This window comes from Coregonus lavaretus (genome assembly GCF_964263955.1).
Source record: "Coregonus lavaretus genome assembly, contig: HAP1_SCAFFOLD_961, whole genome shotgun sequence".
Lineage (NCBI taxonomy): Eukaryota > Metazoa > Chordata > Actinopteri > Salmoniformes > Salmonidae > Coregonus > Coregonus lavaretus.
This window is the reverse complement of record NW_028159574.1, coordinates 87412-106988: the sequence shown is the minus strand read 5'-3', so window position 1 is coordinate 106988 and position 19577 is coordinate 87412. Positions and strand designations below refer to the sequence as shown.

Here is a 19577-nt window from a genome sequence, read left to right as displayed (position 1 = left end):
ATAGGATAATGGTTAAATTAGCATTATTAAATTTGACTTTGTTGCATTTAGGGAGGCTCATGTCTCAATTCGCACTCTGAATATGTTCACCATCTCAACAGGCAGCTTGAATGACTTTATGTTATGGTATGTCAGGTCAATGTGTGGTGGCCGAACAACGATGCTGATATGCTGTGTTGACAAGGAATCCGCTGACACTGTACTTTGATTATAAAGGTTTATTATATCAAAATATTTCAGCGTCAATTTACAGATTTCTGCAGAATCTGGAGAACAACTAGCCCAATCTCAAATATGATTATTCTCCCCGTCCTTTGTTGAAAACCTGGTATATATCCTATGTAACATAAGATGGGTGTTTTGAATAGACCAATCCCTGGCTTCCACATATCCAAGTCTCCTCTGTTTCAGGGGGCCCCTATAGTAATGCTTTCCAGAAGTTTCAGCAAGGCAGAGTAAAGTTGATCTAACACACCATTTGCAAACGTCAGCCAAAATTATAAACTGTTCAGATACTACAAATGTAATAGGGCTGGTTGGCTCTCACTCAAGGTTGAGTGCATGCGAGAGTCTTTGTGCTTGCAGACACCTGCGCCACACTTCTTTTCCTGTTTCCCTCTTCTCAGTGCATTCCATCTGGTAGGAATACTACTCCTCCAATTAGAAGGTGATTTGCACAATACAAGTGGATAAGGGAGAGGAGGATAAGTTAGCTTGAATGAAAGGGGTCTCTCTCATCCTCAGGGGTGAACACATGACAAAACAACTTTATTTTCTCCACCTGAATGCAGAGACACCCAGGTCTCTACAACATGCTACATTTGTCCAAAGTTTAATCTAATAATTTCATTATTTTGAAGCATTTCTGTAAGAAATAAAAAGACTGCCTTTTGAGAAAATATTATTCTAGGCGAGTCTCTGATTGGTCTTTGGTGCCCCGTACAGCATCATTAACTAGATCAGGGAAGGGCAACTCTAGTCCTCGGGGGCTAGATTGGTGTCACAGTTTTGCCCCAGCCCGTGCTAACAAACCTTGACTCCAATAATAAACTAATCATGATCTTCAGTTTAGAATGCAATTAGTTTAATCAGCAGTGTTTGCTAGGGATGGAGAAAAAGTCTGACACCACTCCGGCCCCCATGGACTGGAGTTGCCCATCCCTTAACTAGATTTAACCGTGGGCGGATGGTCAGGGGGCCGGAACATAATTACAAATAATTTGTAGACTGCAAATTGGTCACAAGAAGCTCAAACAGATATAACATAAATTATAATCATTTCAAACTTTCTTACATTTGTTTATGATCACATATGGACAACTACAAATACCTAGGTGTCTGGTTAGACTGTAAACTCTCCTTCCAGACTCACATTAAGCATCTCCAATCCAAAGTTAAATCTAGAATCGGCTTCCTATTTCGCAACAAAGCCTCCTTCACTCATGCTGCCAAACATGCCCTCGTAAAACTGACTATCCTACCGATCCTTGACTTAGGCGATGTCATTTACAAAATAGCCTCCAACACTCTACTCAGCAAATTGGATGTAGTCTATCACAGTGCCATCCGTTTTGTCACCAAAGCCCCATATACTACCTACCACTGTGACCTGTACGCTCTTGTTGGCTGGTCCTCACTACATATTCGTTGCCAAACCCACTGGCTCCAGGTCATCTATAAATCACTGCTAGGCAAATCCCCGCCTTATCTTAGCTCATTGGTCACCATAGCAACACCCACCCGTAGTATGCACTCCAGCAGGTATATCTCACTGGTCATCCCCAAAGCCAACACCTCCTTTGGCCGCCATTCCTTCCAGTTCTCTGCTGCCAATGACTGGAACGAACTGCAAAAATCTCTGAAGCTGGAGACTCTTATCTCCCTCACTAACTTTAAGCATCAGTTGTCAGAGCACCTTACCGATCACTGCACCTGTACACAGCCCATCTGTAATTAGCCCACCCAACTACCTCATCCCCATTTTGTTATTTATATTGCTCATTTGCACCCCAGTGTCTCTATTTGCACATCATCTCTTGCACATCTATCATTCAAGTGTTAATACTAAATTGTAATTATTTTGCACTATGGCCTATTTATTGCCTTACCTCCATAACTTCCTACATTTGCACACACTGTATATATATTTTCTGTTGTATTTTTGACTTTGTTTTGTTTACCTCATATGTAACTCTGTGTTGTTGTTTTTAAATCGCACTGCTTTGCTTTATCTTGGCCCGGTCGCAGTTGTAAATGAGAACTTGTTCTCAACTGGCTTACCTGGTTAAATAAAGGTGAAATAAAATAAAACACACCACTCTATTATGTGTAGGAATACTTTGGAACAGATTTCCACAATTAAAATCACTTAGAGCTGATTTGCTGGTGTTTTTAGTCATGTCCAACAATAAAAAATAAAACTGTTGGGGCCAAATAAAAACCAGGCCACCAGTTGGGGATACCCTGCCCTAGAGGCTCAATTCAATAAACTAAGATACAACTTTGAACAAGAGTTTCCAGTAAATCACTGTCTCAGGCATTACTATAAACTATTTTATTTCTTTACATCATTAAACTTTTTTGAAAGAATAACAGGCCTTCATTACAGGGAAAGTACTCTAGAGTGTTATTTATGTAAATGAATCACATTAAATCATATAAAGAAAAAAAGCAAAGATGATATCTCCACCATCCTCTGTTGCAATGAGTCTTTTACAATGTGAATTTGGCAGAATCTCTGATTGAGATGAGGTAAACTTCCTGCTGCCTTCACTCTACCATTCCTGAACGGTCTTGTCCCACACCAACTGTCCATGTGGCTCCTTTGCCCCTTCAGGAAGAAGTGCCAGATAGGTAGGAGTCTGTGCTCCTTCCTCTGGGCTCTTGGGGGCCTTTGAGCCTGCCATGTCAGTGCGGACCCAGCCAGGGCAGCAGGCGTTGAGCAGGATTCCATCAGCTGCCCGGGTTTTAGTCAGAATATGAGCCTGAATCCTGGACAGCACAGTCACTCCAATCTAAACAGAGGTGAAAAAAACAGTATGATAAATCTGCCATTTGTTCACCTGTTTCAAAAAGCTAGGCGTATGTCGCAAGTCACTACTTCACAGGAGAGGCATTTGAAATTAATACTTATTTTTTTTAAATCAAAATGCGTTTTTGTTTTTATGCCTTTTTGGAACATGTGAACTTTCATGTGCCTTAATAAGAAACTTGTATGCCAGCTGTAAATACGAAGACAATTGTTAAAATTACGAGCCTAGTTGGTTTAGCCACAGAAAAAGACAGGAACCTTCCCGCTAGCCATGATTGGCTGAGATAATGGATGGGCTGGACATGCCGCAAGATGAGTTCGGATTGGTCTGCCATGTAGCACGCTTCTGTCTATAAAATGAGTTTCTCAGTATGTGTAGATAATCCTTGATACCGCAGCTTTTTTGAAAGATATAACGTTAGCCATGGATACCTGCAAAAGTGTTGCTACTGCTCTCAACAACGTCGCTGCCCAGAATTTAGCAGGTGCTAACAACAAAGATCAGTGGGAAATAGTTGTGATGGACTACTTTTCTGCACAAGGTCAGTGTGAACTGGAGTGACTTAACACAACAACGGACCAAACAAGCTGTAGCTAGCTACAAACCAAACGGAAAAGACACGCTGCCGTGAAGCGTTCATCCATGTATACGGGTAAGAGTCTAGCTACATTTTCACATATTTAACGTTTCTAATTTTGTCAGAAAGTCGATTTTCATTGCAAGTTAAAGCATACTGTTAACTAGCTAGCAAATGTTAACTTGCTTGCTCACTAGCTAACGTTAAGTGTATGATCTGTGTAGTAATATTATTTGTATCTCAGAAAGCTATTTGCATTGCTAGGTTGGTTAGCTTTAGCTACCTGCAGATTCATACTCCAGTATTTAATGCATAGTGGCTAGCTATGACAATCAGTCTACTGTAGCTATGGGTTGGGATTATGGTTCATTGTTTAGCTAGCTACATGTCGAAACAAAAGACTCCACTTCATAAGAGAATGATTACATGACCCATCAAGTTAGCCAGGTGTGTCTGGGGGGTGATTACAGCCATCTATTGTATTTCATGCACATGAGTAGATGTCTAGACAATAGTGAGCCATCCACTTAGCTAGATGTGGCTGGGGGGGGGGGGGGGGTAGTTATAGCATTTCTTTCACATGACTCATCAATTTAGACAAGTGTCTGGGTAAGCATCATCTAATAATATTTATACAATATTTTTATCTGGGCACTTTCAAAGTCAGATTAGGATATATGCCAAGGACTAGATAAAGTGCATTTTTACCTGGAGTTATCCCCTTATACTAGGCTACTACTTTCACCACTTTTAGTCTCGAAATCTTTGGTTGTTTACTACACTACCTTACTCACTTTGTTTAGCACATGGCCTCACATATAAATCCTTAAAGAGATGGGTGGGGCTAAAGTTTAAGAGAGTGTGAACGATGCAGAACAGGTTTAGACAAAGAGGAGCTATCCAGTAGGAGTACCAAAACATTCAAGGCTCATTTTCTTAAAAGTGGGGTTACAAGTTTATCAACTTTCAAAGCAGAATTACTTTCCCATTGTTCCTCAACTACAGTGTATGATATACCATTTTGTAGCTCTGAGTCGCTACTTTTATCCAATGTAAAATAAAAAAACACACATTTCAAATGTTGCTACATAAGACCAAATCGAGGCAGTTGGTCACATTTGCCCTTTCCCCTTAATAGTTGTGTGGACAGACAGAACCCTACCTTTGTTGTGCCATAGGCTGTGTTTGGCCACCCATTGGCCTGATGGTTTCCCTGCTGAGCGGCAATAACAAACTCCCCCATCAGCAAGCACAGCTCCTCCTCAGAGAGCTCAGTATCACGGAACCTTCAAGACATAACAGAAAAAAGACCTTGTAATACAGTGGTTTATGACTGCATGTGATGATCACAGTAATGGTTTAATTTGAAAATGTTGTGTATGATCTGTAGTAGCATTTGTGTGGACAAAAATTGCAACTGACATAATAAACTGATTTGATTTTCAAATGTTGCTGTTGTGGCCTAAAGTACAATGTTCTTCATATCTGCTAATGCAACAGCTGCTATTGAAGGGATGAATCTGGCTTTCATTCAAGTTGGTCAGGTTTGCGGCTAGACGGATGTATAATGATAGTGTATATTTCTCCCCCAATAGATTACAATTCAGAATGAAGTTAAGCATGAATGGGGCTTTCAATACAGAATGAAGGTCATACTTGGCTTGTAGTTGAGGGCTGCATGTATCAAGAGCCTTCTTGCTAACAAAGCTGGAGACATTCACCACTCTGGCATTTGGTCTGAGGAGGGGTAGGAGAGCATGGCACACCCACAGCGTGCCCCAAAAGTTGGTGCGCATGGTCACCTCAGCCTGTTCTCCAAAAGGCTCAGTTGCATCATCTAGGGAAAAAATGTGATGATCAATTATTGCTTTCTACAAGAAGAGAGAGAGAGTGGGGGAGGGGGGCTATGTCAATATAGGTCACCCTCACTCATCATATTTTCAGAGCATAATTTTCTAATGCAATCACACTGCTACATAGGATCATAACTCATGTTACACAAAAGTTGCAATCAACTAGCCCTACTATCATTGCTAGGCAGTTTAAATTGAACAGCTGATTGTTGCTAAACATGGCACAAGATCAACCCACAAACCTCTCACTATCTGGCTACAGTGATGGAGTTATTATACACTGGCCCAGGCGAAAGCGGGTAGGGAGGAGCACACTTCTCAAATTGAACAGTAATCTGCGCCACTGTCACTTTGTCAACAAGGCAGCATGGTGCATCATCCAGAAACATACATCTCTTTTCCATAAAATACATGTTTGAATTTTCTAACTAGTTTTAATTGGGAAGGCAGATAAATCGTCTTTATCAAAAGCAATCACTTTTGCATGCGAAAACATAGAATCCTATTAATTACTACACGTGCTTAATGAAGTCACTTCTGTTTTGAGCAGACTTCGCGGTCGGACAGAGCGGGCACCTGGCTCATGCCCGGGAGGCAGCCCGGTTCCAAATCGAACGCAATCCACTTCCAGTCGGTGCAAAACACGCCTACACGAAACCCCTCAATGTTACAATCGGCTAAAACAGTAACAATTGCATGACAAGTGACGCCAAAATAGTAGAATAGGCTACCGTACGGAACTTTTAAAGGCCATTCCAGCGTTGTTAATGAGCACATCCAAACCCCCATAACTCTTCTGCAGAAAATTACTCAGTTGCTTGGCGCTGCCCTGGTCGCAGATATCAAGGTGGTGGTAAGCAACTTCAAATCCTTCGGACTTCAGCATCTTCACTGCCTCATTTCCAAGTTTCTCATTTCGAGCAGTAAGAATAACATCCCCGGAAAATTTTGCCTTGCAAAGCTCCCTCACAATCGCAAGTCCTATGCCTTTATTGGCACCGGTAACTACTGCCACTTTTTTTGACATTTCCTTTGCTCTCCAAATCTTTCTTTCTGTAAAGGAATTAGTTAATTTAGCCCAACTTCGGTTTAAATAATGTAATGAACTGCGCTGTGGTTGTACTAGGCTGACGTGTACGCTGATCTGGGTGTAGAGGAAGCTGATCTAGAGGAAAGTCTAGCCTTATTGGCTACTTTTGCAAACAAAGGAATGTGCACTGTCACTCTGACAGATGTTGTGTAATCTTTGATCAGACACCCACATATGAAAAAATGTGAGGCAGAGGTCATATCATATGATTATACTTATCTAAAATGGGAGAGGTTAGGTTACTTGCACAAAGTTCAGATGCTGAATTTATGGCGAGTCCAACTGAATAGAAATTAAGAGCTGGCTGGCACAGTTAAGCGCTTTGCTTAAAATACCGATTGGTTTCATACACAGAGATAGATAGGACTCATTTTACATTTACATTTTAGTCATTTAGCAGACGCTCGAGCGACTTACAGTTAGTGCATACAGTGGGGAAAAAAAGTATTTAGTCAGCCACCAATTGTGCAAGTTCTCCCACTTAAAAAGATGAGAGAGGCCTGTAATTTTCATCATAGGTACACGTCAACTATGACAGACAAATTGAGGGAAAAAAATCCAGAAAATCACATTGTAGGATTTTTTATGAATTTATTTGCAAATTATGGTGGAAAATAAGTATTTGGTCACCTACAAACAAGCAAGATTTCTGGCTCTCACAGACCTGTAACTTCTTCGTTAAGAGGCTCCTCTGTCCTTCACTCGTTACCTGTATTAATGGCACCTGTTTGAACTTGTTATCAGTATAAAAGACACCTGTCCACAACCTCAAACAGTCACACTCCAAACTCCACTATGGCCAAGACCAAAGAGTTGTCAAAGGACACCAGAAACAAAATTGTAGACCTGCACCAGGCTGGGAAGACTGAATCTGCAATAGGTAAGCAGCTTGGTTTGAAGAAATCAACTGTGGGAGCAATTATTAGGAAATGGAAGACATACAAGACCACTGGTAATCTCCCTCGATCTTGGGCTCCACGCAAGATCTCACCCCGTGGGGTCAAAATGATCACAAGAACGGTGAGCAAAAATCCCAGAACCACACGGGGGGACCTAGTGAATGACCTGCAGAGAGCTGGGACCAAAGTAACAAAGCCTACCATCAGTACCACACTACGCCGCCAGGGACTCAAATCCTGCAGTGCCAGACGTGTCCCCCTGCTTAAGCCAGTACGTGTCCAGGCCCGTCTGAAGTTTGCTAGAGTGCATTTGGATGATCCAGAAGAGGATTGGGAGAATGTCATATGGTCAGATGAAACCAAAATATAACTTTTTGGTAAAAACTCAACTCGTCGTGTTTGGAGGACAAATAATGCTGAGTTGCATCCAAAGAACACCATACCTACTGTGAAGCATGGGGGTGGAAACATCATGCTTTGGGGCTGTTTTTCTGCAAAGTGACCAGGACGACTGATCCGTGTAAAGGAAAGAATGAATGGGGCCATGTATCGTGAGATTTTGAGTGAAAACCTCCTTCCATCAGCAAGGGCATTGAAGATGAAACGTGGCTGGGTCTTTCAGCATGACAATGATCCCAAACACACCGCCCGGGCAACGAAGGAGTGGCTTCGTAAGAAGCATTTCAAGGTCCTGGAGTGGCCTAGCCAGTCTCCAGATCTCAACCCCATAGAAAATCTTTGGAGGGAGTTGAAAGTCCGTGTTGCCCAGCGACAGCCCCAAAACATCACTGCTCTAGAGGAGATCTGCATGGAGGAATGGGCCAAAATACCAGCAACAGTGTGTGAAAACCTTGTGAAGACTTACAGAAAACGTTTGACCTGTGTCATTGCCAACAAAGGGTATATAACAAAGTATTGAGAAACTTTTGTTATTGACCAAATACTTATTTTCCACCATAATTTGCAATTAAATCCATAAAAAATCCTACAATGTGATTTTCTGGAGAAAAAAAATCTCATTTTGTCTGTCATAGTTGACGTGTACCTATGATGAAAATTACAGGCCTCTCTCATCTTTTTAAGTGGGAGAACTTGCACAATTGGTGGCTGACTAAATACTTTTTTCCCCACTGTATACTTCCTTTCACTAGGTGAAACAGCTTCTACTTCTTATCCTCATAACAACACTTCTTCTCCAAAATTATCTCTCCACTTAACTCTACATTTCCCTCACCACTGTTCTCTCTCTCTTACTAACATTGAAGCTGAGCTGACTGTCCTAGAGTTTCTTCAACCCTAGTTTTCATAACTTTTTAGTCTGACTTTTCTCCTAACTTTTCAAAAACCATTTCACTGATTTATCCACAAATTCCTTTCCCTCTAATTTTTTCAAAGAACATTTCACTGATTTATCCACAAATTCCTTTCCCACTAATTTTAGGATATGTGATCCGGAAGTCCCCACCTGCTTATGACTTCTTTACACAAAAACTTGGCAAACGATTGAGCATCCTTTAGCTTAGTTTGACATCTTATTCCCCTCTTGGTGTAGGAATGTAACCAAGAATAACAGTCACCCCCTGTAAACATAATTTTTCAGACAGATTGTCCACCTGCCTATGACATAGTCAATCTATTCAAGCAAATATGGTTCCCAAAAAACCCTACTCCTTTATAATCTTTCTCCTAATCTCCCCCCTTGCAACATTAGCTAACCCCTAGCTTCCTAAATCATCAGACCTAATAGGTCCAGAGGCGCTACTATCAACCCCTCATGGTTTCTCCCAAGACAACAATTGATTGCTACTCTAAGGATTTTTTCTTGCCTTCAAAACACCTGCTTTTGAAAGTCCTTCAGTTCCCGGTTCAATCCCTTGGATTGCTTCATCTTTCAATGGATACTGATTCTTCCAAGGAGGTCTGCCTCCTCGTCGAAGTTCAACTTTCACCTCAATTGGGCTGATTTCACATATCCAATATCAGTACTACTTTGATATCACAAACATTCTTGAACTTTTTCAACATCTCCTCTTTCATAGATTCTCAATTCCTTCACACTTCAAATATATTCATGTGTCATCCATACAGCTTAGACTCTCCTTGTTCTTGAGCCAAAATCATCATTTTCAGAAATCGCTGATCTTCACTCCTCCAAATCCCCCAATTCTCTTCCATCAGTACAAAAACAGCTTTCTCTGCTTCTGTCTTCATTTCTCCTATTTACTTCTGCTCATAGCCTTCAGAAACCAACTAGGTTACATGTTGCACACTCTTCTCAATCTCCAATTCTTTATCCAGATAATCATCTATGTTTATCTTCATAGCTGCTCCTTGTGGTCCTAAATTATTCAACATAAGCTGAGTTGAACTTTCTTTAGTTGATGACTCAACCATTCCTCTGAGTTCAATCAGGCAGCATTCTTGAAATACTTCCGCTGAGTTGAAATGGATATTCCAGAAGCCTCACATCTGGCATATTCTTCCTTAAATTTCTTCCACATCTTAGCCTGCTTCAAAAAATCTTCACTGAGATTTCCAATCCAGAATACTATAGATTAATCCATCTCTGTCATCATTAACAATTGGTAAACCTTTTCCTTTGGCACTTCTACCAGACAGCCGTCTGGTGTACATCTTATTGTACAATTCAACTTCCACAATGCATCTCTTCCCAACAATGCAATAGGTTTATGTTCTGATACCAGTATAGGTATTGTAATTTTCATAGCAGAGCTCAATTGGTTCCTTAAGAGTAATCAACTGTTTCACTCCCTCAAATCCCTATCCTAATTAGTTGATTTGACATAGTGAGATGTGTAACCTCTTCAGGCTGAACACAGATAAAAGCCGTTCCGCTATCCATCATCACTTCCAATGGTCAGTTGTTTATTTTCACCTCAATTGTTGGATCTTTTTCCCCTTAACTGGTGCTACCAGCTGACACCCCCCTTTCGGATCTTCTAGGCACCCCTAGAATCCTTGCTCTTCCTAAGCCTTCTCGTCCTCTTCCTCTCCAATTCTGTGTCTTTCCAGAAACTGGCTATGAATATGAAACAACTTGTACCACTAGTTGTGGCTGGTACAATTGCATTTGACCTTGTTCAGTTGAAGCTGTAGCAGTGATTGTTGATTTGGTGCACACTGATTCTTCATAACCAAAGCTTTTCTTCTCCTTCTTATTCTCCCCCAGTTGTATTTCATTACGTTTTCTGAGAGTTTCTTGGTCCTGTTCTTTCTAGTTGTGTTCCTTCTTCCTGTACAGATCCACTTGATGGGCTATATAATCTCCATAGACACCTTTTGTCATGCTTCCAAGTCCAACAACCTCTGCCAGTTTGCTCCTTACTTGTGAGGGCAGTCCCATCTGCAATTTAGCTCTCAAAATTGACTTCTCAATTTGACTCACATCTGGATCATTTCCAATAATATTTCTCCACACTTGATGAACTCTTGACACATAGGCTCTCAGATTTTCTTGTTGACCTAGTGTGTCAATCAGAATGTTGTCAGAATGCACATTTGTTGGAAACTTATCTTTCAGTGCTCTCCACAGCCGATTTCTACTTGCAGCCAACAATTCAGGGTCATTCACTTCAGTCCCCACATATCTATTAAGTCTCGCTCTCTGAAATATTTCTTCCATATCTGGAATCCCAAGGAGATTAGCCAAAAGTCTCTTAATGTCTCCTATGGCAGACTATGTTCCCACCATAATTTCTTCCAATTTTGAAATCCAAGGATATGCTCCATCTTGAAGAGTAGACAGCTTCTCAAGTATATCTGACATATCGGTATTCTTCAAAGGCTTATATTCTAGGTTCTGTCCTCGAAATATCATCTTGCATCATCTTCTTACTTGTGCTCTCTTTCCTTTCCTCAATGTATTATTCTTCTCCAATTCTTGGGATCCTTTTCTCAGCAGTTTTTTCTTCTCTTCTGTATCTTCAGCTTCTTGAGTTGTTCTTCCAGTTCTTACTTCTTCTAAATTATTCCCCTTATCCAGGCATGATACGCATCAGTCTATATCTCTTTCTATTTCTTCTGTGCTAATCATTGTAGGATAAAATCCTCTTGAACATAAAGCACCTTTCATCTCCAAATCTTCATCGCTTTCTCCATCTTCACTTTCATCAGAGATCGAATCTCTAGTATCCTTCTTCTTCCTTCAACTTCCATCACCCCTTCTTTCCTCTCTTGCCAACTTTCTTCTGATCACAGAGTCATATCCACCCATGATCTCTTCTCAATCGCTCTGATCATCATCATCATCATCTTCAAGTTCCATCTTCCTGAACCTCACTCCGTCCTTAGTTTCCAGACATTTTCTTCCTACTTTTGATTCATCTTTATGGTAGTTTCTGCTTCTCCTCTCTCTATCATTCAATCACTTTCATCATGTTGATGACGTCTGGTTTAAGAGTCCCTTCCACTGGCCATGGTTGTTCAATGTCAGGCCAACGTTTATTCCCTTTCCCAGATAACCTTGCAACACCATTAACTAAAGGATTACTATTTTCTACTACATCAACAGGAGTAATTACTTTCATAGTTTTGATGTCCTTTTTCCCCCTTGTAACAACTCTTTTATATTCCTTTATTGTTAATTATTTCATTATTTTAGACTATGTAGCCTATTGTTCCCTCTTTTTTTTCTTCCCCAAATTAATTATTAATCAATTAATTTATTCATCAATTTATTTTATTTTATTTTACCAAATTATTGATTAGTGGCAATCTTACCACATCCGATCAGGAAAGTAAATGAAAGTAGTCACCTTAGAGCAATCCAAAAAATAAAGACTTCTAATCCAGCAACACTACCACTCACAAACCCATTGCTTAATAAGCACCCAATTACCTTAATTTTACAGAATAATGTCAGTGCTCGATTTCCCCCTCAACTCTAATCAAACCCACTCATGCACAAAAACTCCAAAATGCAATTCTTAATTACATCAATTGATCAGTCTGTTGCCAAGTCCTTGTCAAATTGTCATAACATCAAATATGCTAGGCACCCAAAATATCCTCTAATGGAAGGTAAGTTTTGTGAATAGAACAGTACTAGCCTTGATTTGACTTGATCCGTTGCAGCACACTCTGTCGCATGATGCACTCGTCAGCACTTCCTCTCTCTCTCCTCCTTTTTATCGTCTCTCATATCACAGAAGAACAAAGAACAGACAATAATTTAGTATTTTATGCACTCACTGGGTATTTCAACCATTCAATATTCCTCTGTTCACATTCACTCTAAGAAATAAGCAAACAACTTAACTCAGGAATAGTATAAATAGCTCAATAACCTTTTTTTTATTATTCTTTTTTTAAATCCGTCAACATATCTCTCATTTATCAATTCAATAGATCTCAACAAATAGTTTCATCGTTAAGCAACAGCCGATTTAACAAACAGAACACTCTATTAGTGTCTAAATCTCCCCCTCTCTGTCTGCTCTGAGTATACGTCTCCCAGCAGCTCAGTGCATGCAGAGGAGTGGCACATTTGCTCTACGTAACTCTAAACTCATAAAATCACACGCATGCGTAGTTCATTCACCAATGCGATTTCAGAGTGGAGGGAGCTCTCAAGCAGCTCTCTCCAAGTCTAAACAACAGAAAGTAGACAGTCCCGCTGTACTTCCTCTCTTTCCCCTCATAGACAAACAGTAACACTTAACAGAGCTCACAAACCAACACAAAACACCGAACACAAATCCTACTCTCTTCTACACACACACACACATACAGTTTAAGAGGCTTATTTCCGTTCCTACGGACCTCTAAGCATGCTACTACCATCGCGCCATTTTTTTCCTTTGTTCCTAAATTTATGCTACCTCGAGTTCGCGGAAATTCAATGAGCGGTTACATCAAGCATATACTTCGTCAACTATAAGTTGAGTGGTAACTTGCAATCGAATGTATATACCACAACCCACAGTCCCCGGGACTGACCTAAACCCACCTAATGTGCTTTTAGGATTTTCGGCCCATCCTAATGATCGCCTCCTGAGAGGGCTTTCCATAGATTCGCAATGGTCCTAATTTGTATACATTTTCCTTAGTTCCTGGCCTTTCCTTCATTGTATTCTTTTTGAATTTTATTCAAGCAAAATATCCCTATAGACACTCCCCCCTGTTTGCGTTGTTACCAGCGCAAACAAATTTAGAAATTTAGAACGGACTCTTATCCCACAGCAAATAACAGCAAAGCACACACGCAAGTTCTTAACGGTGCATTCATTCAACGCACACACACAGACACACGAACTAACCAGTGCCCAAAGTAGTGAAAAAACTCACCCTTATCTGCCAGACTCTGGAGCTAGAGTCAGCTCGGCGCCCATGAATGGAACGCTGAGAAAAGACGCAACACGACCAATACCTCGTCGCCATTATGTGGTGTCGAGAAAACTATGCTGAGATGCTGTGAGAACAAGAATTCCGCTGACACTGTACTTTGATTATAAAGGTTTATTGTATCAAAGTATTCCAGCGTCAATTTACAGATATCTGCCGATATCTGGAGAATAACCGGCTCCAATCTGTAATATGTTATTCTCCCCATCCTCTGTTTTAACCGTGGTATTTATCCTATGCCCTATGTAACATAATATGGGTGTTTACCCCTACAGACCAATCCCAGGACTCCACCTAATAGACTTCCTCTGCTTTAGGGTGCCCCTATAGAACTACTCTCCAGATGCTCCCCTTAAGCTAAGTCAACATCCTCTAAAACCATTTGCAACCATTAGCAAAGTCATAAATTCCTTAGATACCACAATGCAAAAGTGATTGCTTTTGATAAAGACGATTTATCTGCCTTCCCAATTAAAAGTAGTTCGAAAATTCAAACATTTATTTTATGGAAAAGAGATGTATGTTTCTGGGTGATGCACCATGCTGCCTTGTTGACAAAGTGACAGTGGCGCAGATTACTGTTCAATTTGAGAAGTGTGCTCCTCCCTACCCGCTTTCGCCTGAGCCAGTGTATAATAACTCCATCACTGTAGCCAGATAGTGAGAGGTTTGTGGGTTGATCTTGTGCCATGTTTAGCAACAATCAGCTGTTCAATTTAAACTGCCTAGCAATGATAGTAGGGCTAGTTGATTGCAACTTTTGTGTAACATGAGTTATGATCCTATGTAGCAGTGTGATTGCATTAGAAAATTATGCTCTGAAGATATGATGGGTGAGGGTGACCTATATTGACATAGGCCCCCTCCCCCACTCTCTCCCCCTCTCTCTTGTTGTAGAAAGCAATAATTGATCATCACATTTTTTCCCTAGATGATGCAACTGAGCCTTTTGGAGAACAGGCTGAGGTGACCATGCGCACCAACTTTTGGGGCACGCTGGATGTGGGTGTGCCATGTTCTCCTACCCCTCCTCAGACCAAATGCCAGAGTGGTGAATGTCTCCAGCTTTGTTAGCAAGAAGGCTCTTGATACATGCAGCCCTCAACTACAAGCCAAGTATGACCTTCATTCTGTATTGAAAGCCCCATTCATGCTTAACTTCATTCTGAATTGTAATCTATTGGGGGAGAAATATACACTATCTTTATACATCCGTCTAGCCGCAAACCTGACCAACTTGAATGAAAGCCAGATTCATCCCTTCAATAGCAGCTGTTGCATTAGCAGATATGAAGAACATTGTACTTTAGGCCACAACAGCAACATTTGAAAATCAAATCAGTTTATTATGTCAGTTGCAATTTTTGTCCACACAAATGCTACTACAGATCATACACAACATTTTCAAATTAAACCATTACTGTGATCATCACATGCAGTCATAAACCACTGTATTACAAGGTCTTTTTTTCTGTTATGTCTTGAAGGTTCCGTGATACTGAGCTCTCTGAGGAGGAGCTGTGCTTGCTGATGGGGGAGTTTGTTATTGCCGCTCAGCAGGGAAACCATCAGGCCAATGGGTGGCCAAACACAGCCTATGGCACAACAAAGGTAGGGTTCTGTCTGTCCACACAACTATTAAGGGGAAAGGGCAAATGTGACCAACTGCCTCGATTTGGTCTTATGTAGCAACATTTGAAATTTGTGTTTTTTTATTTTACATTGGATAAAAGTAGCGACTCAGAGCTACAAAATGGTATATCATACACTGTAGTTGAGGAACAATGGGAAAGTAATTCTGCTTTGAAATTTGATAAACTTGTAACCCCACTTTTAAGAAAATGAGCCTTGAATGTTTTGGTACTCCTACTGGATAGCTCCTCTTTGTCTAAACCTGTTCTGCATCGTTCACACCCTCTTAAGCTTTAGCCCCACCCATCTCTTTAAGGATTCATATGTGAGGCCATGTGCTAAACAAAGTGAGTAAGGTAGTGTAGTAAACAACCAAAGATTTCGAGACTAAAAGTGGTGAAAGTAGTAGCCTAGTATAACAGTGTTGCTTCCGTCCCTCTCCTCGCCCCTACCTGGGCTTGAACCAGGGACCCTCTGCACACATCGATAACAGTCACCCTCGAAATACCGTTACCCGTCGCTCCACAAAAGTCGCGGCCCTTGCAGAGCAAGGGAAACAACTACTTCAAGGTCTCAGAGTGAGTGACGTCACCGATTGAAACGCTACTAGTGCGCACCGCTAATTAGCTAGCCATTTCACACCGGTTACACTAGTATAAGGGGAAAACTCCAGGTAAAAATGCACTTTATGTGTACATGTTCATGAAATACAATAGTTGGCCGTAATCACCCCCCAGACACACCTGGCTAACTTGATGGGTCATGTAATCATTCTCTTATGAAGTGGAGTCTTTTGTTTCGACATGTAGCTAGCTAAACAATGAACCATAATCCCAACCCATAGCTACAATAGACGGATTGTCATAGCTAGCCACTATGCATTAAATACTGGAGTATGAATCTGCAGGTAGCTAAAGCTAACCAACTAGGTTCAATGTTAGCTAGCTAGCTAACATTAGGCTATAACTAGCAATGCAAATAGCTTTCTGAGATACAAATAATATTACTACACAGATCATACACTTAACGTTAGCTAGTGAGCAAGCAAGTTAACATTTGCTAGCTAGTTAACAGTATGCTTTAACTTGCAATGAAAAACGACTTTCTGACAAAATTAGAAACGTTAAATATGTGAAAATGTAGCTAGACTCTTACCCGTATACATGGATGAACGCTTCACGGCAGCGTGTCTTTTCCGTTTGGTTTGTAGCTAGCTACAGCTTGTTTGGTCCGTTGTTGTGTTAAGTCACTCCGGTTCACACTGGCCTTGTGCAGAAAAGTAGTCCATCACAACTTTTTCTCACTGATCTTTGTCGTTAGCGCCTGCTAAATTCTGGGCAGCGACGTTGTTGAGTGCAGTAGCAACACTTTTGCAGGTATCCATGGCTAACGTTTATCTTTCAAAAAGCCACGGTAGCAAGGATTATCTACACATACTGAGAAGCTCATGTTATAGACAGAAGCGTGCTACATGGCAGACCAATCCGAACTCATCTCTCGGCATGTCCAGCCTATCCATTATCTCAGCCAATCATGGCTAGCGGGAAGGTTCCTGTCTTTTTCTGTGGCTAAACCAACTAGGCTCGTAATTTTAACAATTGTCTTCGTATTTACAGCTGGCATACAAGTTTCTTATTAAGGCACATGAAAGTTCACATGTTCCAAAAAGGCATAAAAACAAAAACGCATTTTGATTTAAAAAATATATATGCATTTCAAATGCCTCTCCTGTGAAGTAGTGACTTGCGACATACGCCTAGCTTCTTGAAACAGGTGAACAAATGGCAGATTTATCATACTGTTTCTTTCACCTCTGTTTAGATTGGAGTGACTGTGCTGTCCAGGATTCAGGCTCATATTCTGACTAAAACCCGGGCAGCTGATGGAATCCTGCCCAACGCCTGCTGCCCTGGCTGGGTCCGCACTGACATGGCAGGCTCAAAGGCCCCCAAGAGCCCAGAGGAAGGAGCACAGACTCCTACCTATCTGGCACTTCTTCCTGAAGGGGCAAAGGAGCCACATGGACAGTTGGTGTGGGACAAGACCGTTCAGGAATGGTAGAGTGAAGGCAGCGGGAAGTTTACCTCATCTCAATCAGAGACTTGAGGTAAATTGCACAAAAAGATTCTGCCAAATTCACATTGTAAAAGACTCATTGCAACAGAGGATGGTGGAGATTTTTTTTTCTTTATATGATTTAATGTGATTCATTTACATAAATAACACTCTGGAGTACTTTCCCTGTAATGAAGGCCTGTTATTCTTTCAAAAAAGTTTAATGATAGTAATGCCTGAGACAGTGATTTACTGGAAACTCTTGTTCAAAGTTGTAACTTAGTTTATTGAATTGAGCCTCTAGGGCAGGGTATCCCCAACTGGCGGCCTGATTTTTATTTGGCCCCAACAGTTTTATTTTTGTATTGTTGGACATGACTAAAAACAACAGCAAATCAGCTCTAAGTGATTTTAATTGTGGAAATCTGTTCCAAAGTATTCCTACACATAATAGAGTGGTATGTTTATTGAATTTTTTATTTCACCTTTATTTAACCAGGTAAGCCAGTTGAGAACAAGTTCTCATTTACAACTGCGACCTGGCCAAGATAAAGCAAAGCAGTGCGATTAAAAACAACAACACAGAGTTACATATGGGGTAAACAAAACAAAGTCAAAAATAAAACAGAAAATATATATACAATGTGTGCAAATGTAGCAAGTTATGGAGGTAAGGCAATAAATAGGCCATAGTGCAAAATAATTACAATTTAGTATTAACACTGGAATGATAGATGTGCAAGAGATGATGTGCAAATAGAGGGGTGCAAATGAGCAAAAATAAATAACAAAATGGGGATGAGGTAGTTGGGTGGGCTAATTTCAGATGGGCTGTGTACAGGTGCAGTGATCGGTAAGGTGCTCTGACAACTGATGCTTAAAGTTAGTGAGGGAGATAAGAGTCTCCAGCTTTAGAAATGTTTGCAGTTCGTTCCAGTCATTGGCAGCAGAGAACTGGAAGGAATGGCGGCCAAAGGAGGTGTTGGCTTTGGGGATGACCAGTGAGATATACCTGCTGGAGCGCATACTACGTGTGGGTGTTGCTATGGTGACCAATGAGCTAAGATAAGGTGGGGATTTGCCTAGCAGTGATTTATAGATGACCTGGAGCCAGTGGGTTTGGCGACGAATATGTAGTGAGGACCAGCCAACAAGAGCATACAGGTCACAGTGGTGGGTAGTATATGGGGCTTTGGTGACAAAACGGATGGCACTGTGATAGATTACATCCAATTTGCTGATGTAGTATCGAGTAAATGCTGGCAATTATTGCTGATAAACAAAGGAGTCCGCTCATACTGAACCTTGATCATAAGTTTATTCATATCACAAGCTTTCAGCATAAGTTTTACAGGTGTCATGCCCACCCGGAGAGCGACGTCCCAGATTGCAATGGTCGCTCTAACCTCTTCTTCGCTTTTTACCCAGTATATATAATCTTCCCAAGATAGGGGTGGCTCCCTCTACTGTCCAATCCCCTGTCTACAACACACAGACTTCTCTGTCCTATCCGGGGTGTCACATTAAAACCATTCCCTCTGACACTAAAATAAACGTCCTCTCCGGTTCCACTTAAAAACATTAACAACGTCATAATCTTCATATACGACACTGAGTAGAGTGTTGGAGGCTATTTTGTAAATGACATCGCCGAAGTCAAGGATCGGTAGGATAGTCAGTTTTATTTGGCAGCATGAGTGAAGGAGGCTTTGTGCGAAATAGGAAGCCGATTCTAGATTTAACTTTGGATTGGAGATGCTTAATGTGAGTCTGGAAGGAGAGTTTACAGTCTAACCAGACACCTAGGTATTTGTAGTTGTCCATATGTGATCATAAACAAATGTAAGAAAGGTTTGAAATGATTGTTTTATGTTATATCTGTTTGAGCTTCTTGTGATCAATTTGCAGTCTACAAATTATTTGTAATTATGTTCCTGCCCCCTGACCATCCGCCCACGGTTGAATCTAGTTAAGGGATGGGCAACTCCAGTCCATGGGGGCCGGAGTGGTGTCAGACTTTTTCTCCATCCCTAGCAAACACTGCTGATTTAAACTAATTGCATTCTAAACTGAAGA

At 41.0% G+C, this 19577-nt stretch overlaps 1 protein-coding gene and 1 pseudogene across 2 annotated transcripts; one reads left to right on the top strand and one right to left on the bottom strand.

Moving 5' to 3' along the window:
* Positions 1 to 2539: 2539 nt before the first annotated feature.
* Positions 2540 to 6666, bottom strand: LOC311122711 (carbonyl reductase [NADPH] 1-like). Its single transcript, XM_084197040.1, has 4 exons — positions 6204 to 6666; positions 5266 to 5446; positions 4772 to 4895; positions 2540 to 3014 (listed from the first exon to the last, which is right to left on the bottom strand). The coding sequence occupies exons 1-4, from the start codon at positions 6487 to 6489 to the stop codon at positions 2775 to 2777; spliced, it is 831 nt and encodes a 276-aa protein (XP_084053166.1). The 5' UTR covers positions 6490 to 6666; the 3' UTR covers positions 2540 to 2774.
* Positions 6667 to 14643: 7977 nt separating this feature from the next.
* LOC311122705 (carbonyl reductase [NADPH] 1-like) lies at positions 14644 to 17540 on the top strand (annotated as a pseudogene). The gene is made up of 4 exons: positions 14644 to 14647; positions 14746 to 14930; positions 15302 to 15425; positions 17268 to 17540. The product of its transcript is annotated as a carbonyl reductase [NADPH] 1-like (transcript).
* Positions 17541 to 19577: the final 2037 nt, after the last annotated feature.

Excerpts from the sequence above, each read along its gene's own strand:
- LOC311122711 (XM_084197040.1), bottom strand. The coding sequence starts at position 6,489 with ATGTCAAAAAAAGTGGCAGTAGTTACCGGTGCCAATAAAGGCATAGGA. Across the intron at positions 4,896-5,265 it reads AGCCCTCAACTACAAGCCAA|GTTCCGTGATACTGAGCTCT; the intron begins GTATGACCTTCA and ends TATGTCTTGAAG. Across the intron at positions 3,015-4,771 it reads CAGCCTATGGCACAACAAAG|ATTGGAGTGACTGTGCTGTC; the intron begins GTAGGGTTCTGT and ends ACCTCTGTTTAG.